The sequence below is a fragment of the Geospiza fortis genome, unplaced genomic scaffold, assembly GCF_000277835.1.
Source record: "Geospiza fortis unplaced genomic scaffold, GeoFor_1.0 scaffold264, whole genome shotgun sequence".
In the NCBI taxonomy this organism is placed as follows: Eukaryota; Metazoa; Chordata; class Aves; order Passeriformes; family Thraupidae; genus Geospiza; species Geospiza fortis.
Genome location: NW_005054332.1, coordinates 448,866 through 452,988, shown reverse-complemented (window position 1 = coordinate 452,988; position 4,123 = coordinate 448,866). Strand labels below are relative to the sequence as shown.

Genomic DNA, 4,123 nt, shown 5'->3' with positions numbered 1-4,123 from the left:
TGCCTTTCATTCCTGGAGAGCCTGGGAAACCCTGAAAGAAAAAAGATTTACATTATTTGTTGTTAAGGTGACTGGAAATGGCATTAAAAAAAATAAAAATCTTTCTCATGCTTGAGTATTTCTAATCCTTTTATTTGATATTAAACACTTTTATTCAATAAGGGATCAAGCTGGAATTCTTTCTGTTTACAAAGTAACAGATAAGGAGTATTATTCTTACTTCATAAATTGCAGAAGGAGCATGGATAGGTGAGGAGTTGTGACTTTTCCTGTCTTAGACTAGAAATACATTCTTGTCCCAGTGTGCTGAGACTGGAGATGCAGAGTTTTACAGATACCTTCAGAAAATTTTTTTCCCTCCTCACTTCTCTGCAACAGCTCATAGCAAGTATGCTTTTACTAAATTGTCTTCCAAGCTTAGGATTTCACTTACTATTACAAACTTATGTCTAGTTCTGTTTTAAAACATCTCCATCACTGTTCCTCACAATAATTACTCCTATAGCAAAGTGTTTTAAAGAGGTTTCTATTCAGCTTTTGAAAATTGGTACAGTTTTCAGACTTAGTTAATGCACGAGGATTACCTTCTGAAAGAGCCCATAAAGCACCAGTGACTCCCTGTAAGTTCCCCACAGGGAATACACTGGAGACCTCCAAACCACCCACAGAAAGAAGCACGAGTGTGATGCATTCCAGATGTTCTGAGCTGGCAGAATATCAAAGAATGATTGTTCATGGAAGGTATGTCAGACTAGCAGCTCAGCTTTTCCTGCCCAGTTTGGGAATAGCTGGGTCCTAGCCAATACAATGGGACCAGCTCTAATTATGGGGTCACACCATAGGATCCACGGGGTCTCAGGTAGGAGAAACACAAGAAGAGTCACACCCTGGCCACAAATGTTTTGTGAGGCCAAGTTCCCCACAATGGCATCACGAGGAGGTCTAGAGTGCTGTGCAAAGGTTTTGCACACACATAGCAGAATTTCCCCTCGCATTACGCACACTCTCCCCTGAGCCTTTTGCTTAGATTTTCACTAGAATTACTCCAACATCAAGAGTCAAATCAAGCAACACACAGCCTTTCTATGATTTGAACTGAGCCTACCTTTCAAAAGTAAAATACTCGATACTTACTGGCAATCCCTGGAGCCCTGTATCACCTGGAGCTCCAGGTTTTCCTGGTTCACCCTGTAAAACATTTTAAGTTGTAATTTATGCAAATCAAACATGATGGAAAATTTTATTTCTGGAACACAGAGCTGACATACTTTTGGATCTGTACTACAGAAATGTTAATTCAATTACCCTAATAATGTGCATAAAGCCATGAGCAGCAGCCACAAATAAATGAACAAATCTGGGGCACTACCAAAGCTCATAAACATGCCAATTGTGTCTTACTTTAGCTCCAGGCATGCCAGGGATCCCTTCACGGCCATCAACTCCTGGTAAACCCTTGAAAAAAGAAAAAAAATTACTGTAATTTTGAAAAGATTTTGCTCAAGCCCTAATATGCAAAGTAGCATTGAATGAAGCAAATAAATAGATTAAATATACATACAGGCTCTCCTTTAGGCCCAGGGAGGCCATTTATTCCTCTTGTACCTTGAGGACCCTAAGAATAACAACAATATTTAAAAATTAAGCTAAAGAAAATGAAATGACAGCTGAAAAGAATGTCAATGCATACTCATTCAGATACACATTATTTGGAGAGTACCAGTTATGCACTATTTATATGCTATTAAGTAACTAAGGTTTGCAAGTCAACAAGAGTCAAAATTTGTCTGTGCTCACCCTTTCTCCCTTCGGACCTGCCTCTCCTAGTGGACCTCTCTGTCCTTGATCCCCCTACAGAAAAAAAAATTAGAAATAAAACCAGAATAAACTTCTTGTATTTTCAGCTAAAACTCTAAGAAAATCAACAAATACAATTCACATTTGGTGAAAGTAGACAACTCAAAGTCACATATATTTAAAAATGCAGTTTTTTTAAAACTGCAGTTGACAGATCTATTTTAAAAAACACAGCTCAAGGCATCATCACCTAAGCATTCAGGAGTGTCAAAGCAAAGGATGATGTTGTTCAACAAGTGCAGTTACAAGCACAAATTCCAGCTATGGAAGCAGAGAGCAAGGAAGAATTTAAGAAAAAAAAACAACCAACCAACCAAATACCCCAAACAAATAAAACACACACACAATAAAAACCTCCAACAAATATTGCCCAAATCGCCCTGTATAAGTTTTGTTCGGGTTTGATACCTGAAAAATTCCAAGCCACCCTAATGCACAGCAGAAAGAGGAAACCATAACATACTAAGAAGTTAAAATGGGTTCATCTACCTCAAATTCTTTGGGAACATTAAGACATTACTGACTTGATAACACTGTAATATCATTTATTCACCTGTGGGGAATCAATAGAATTGGATTAATCAGAGGCTTCTTTGATTCACAGCTGCAAAGCTGCACTAACTGGGAAATGTTTGGATAACCCCACACTCTACTTACAGGTGCACCAGGAAGACCTTGGGGACCAGGATCACCATCAAGACCACGAGCTCCCTACAAAACAAATAGATAACACAAGATTCACATAAGTTGTTAGTGCTCCAGCAATTCACAATCAAAGTGAATTGCTGGAGCACTAACAACTTACATGTCCTCCTGCTTCACTAGGAGCTACAAAGTCTCTACAGATGAGGGGGCTTTATAGCTCAAATTTAAAAAAAGGCAATTTTCTTCATTTATATTGTTTTTTTAATGGAGATATGAAAGCAAATATATTTAAACATTAAAAAATATCAGTCAAAAACAACATTCAGATCATTCTCTAAAATTATAGGAAGGAAGTAGGCCTTTATATGCTACTTCAAAAAATCTCTGTGTCTTCTTTAAATATACTATATCCTTCACCACATAATAAAATCACATCAAATTATGCAGAGAAATCATCAAGTGCACTTCTGCTATTTTTATCACATATGTTTCAAGGAAACAATGCAATCAATACCCTGTAAATAAATGTAAATGGAAAGAAAAACATTGTTTTAAAAGAGATTTAGAGAGAACATGAAATTCCTTAGTCATACAGATGTAGTACACGTTTAAAGTAGACAAAACATTACAGAAAATGTAGGCAAATAACTGCAAAGAATTAGAACACACAAAGGCCACAAGAGGGAATTAAGATAGTAATAGCTTAGCAAACATGTCCAAGATGTTAGGAAGGATCATTCATGAGAAGATTCATAATCAGAAGAAATTTGATGTTGTCTCTGAGGACAGATGATCACAAGATTTACATGATTTGACTTCTGGAGAAGGAGACAATGGCAGGATTGCTGTGTTCTACTCCTTTCATAAATTTTTACTATATAGCTTTAACAAGATCACGACACTAGAAATGTAGCACCCAGGTTTGAAATAACAGACAGAAACGCTTAGACAAACAAAAGGAAAATTGTCCAGCAAAGTAAGAACCCAATAAATATTAATCCCACTGACAGCAATTTAATACATAAAGATGTCAAGGAAAGAATGGGAAAAAGAACAAAGTCTCACTAAAAACTCCTGACAAAAACTCAGATGATGGTGGCAGTAAAAGGCTTTAGGAAGATACAAATCACAGGGAGACTATTTAATAAATTTTAGCTTTAATTAAAATGTGCTATGGTTTATAATTGTTATAACTTGCTATCTTGCTAACTACAAACTTGCATACGTGCAAAACTACCATAAATGCAAGGAGTGGAGGCAAGGAGTAAAGACTACATGTCTGTTGTGGGTTTACAGGAAGCAGGTTTTCTGGGAATGGAGTGGCCAGAGGCCAATAGGTGTTCAGATTTTAAATTGACACCAGGCTTGGCCACTGAGGGTGGATGCGCCTCTGAGAACACAGGGGTTAGAAGCAGAGCACTCCCTTGGGCTCTCTCTTTGATTTCCGGCCAGCAAAGAGGCAAGGCCTCCCCTGCCCGGCTTCGAGCTGGGCGGGGGAGAGGAAACCTGCGGCCTGGCAGAGGTAGGCCTGACCCCTCAAGATGGAAGGGTGGTGGGGGGCACCAGGAGGCGTTGGGCAGCCCCCCCCAGGAGAGACAGAGGGAGAGAGGCCCCGAGAGGA

At 38.7% G+C, this 4,123-nt stretch overlaps 1 protein-coding gene across 1 annotated transcript in view; it reads right to left on the bottom strand.

The window, feature by feature from the left end:
* Positions 1-4,123, bottom strand: part of COL9A1 (collagen type IX alpha 1 chain) — an 80,860-nt gene that overhangs the window by 24,885 nt on the left and 51,852 nt on the right. The window contains exons 21-26 of the mRNA XM_005421682.2: positions 2,515-2,568; positions 1,798-1,851; positions 1,562-1,615; positions 1,402-1,455; positions 1,135-1,188; positions 1-31 (exon numbers count right to left, since the gene is read on the bottom strand). The exon at positions 1-31 is cut by the window's left edge and continues 20 nt beyond it. Coding sequence (XP_005421739.1) covers positions 1-31; positions 1,135-1,188; positions 1,402-1,455; positions 1,562-1,615; positions 1,798-1,851; positions 2,515-2,568 — 301 coding nt within the window. The remainder of the gene's footprint in view (positions 32-1,134; positions 1,189-1,401; positions 1,456-1,561; positions 1,616-1,797; positions 1,852-2,514; positions 2,569-4,123) is intronic.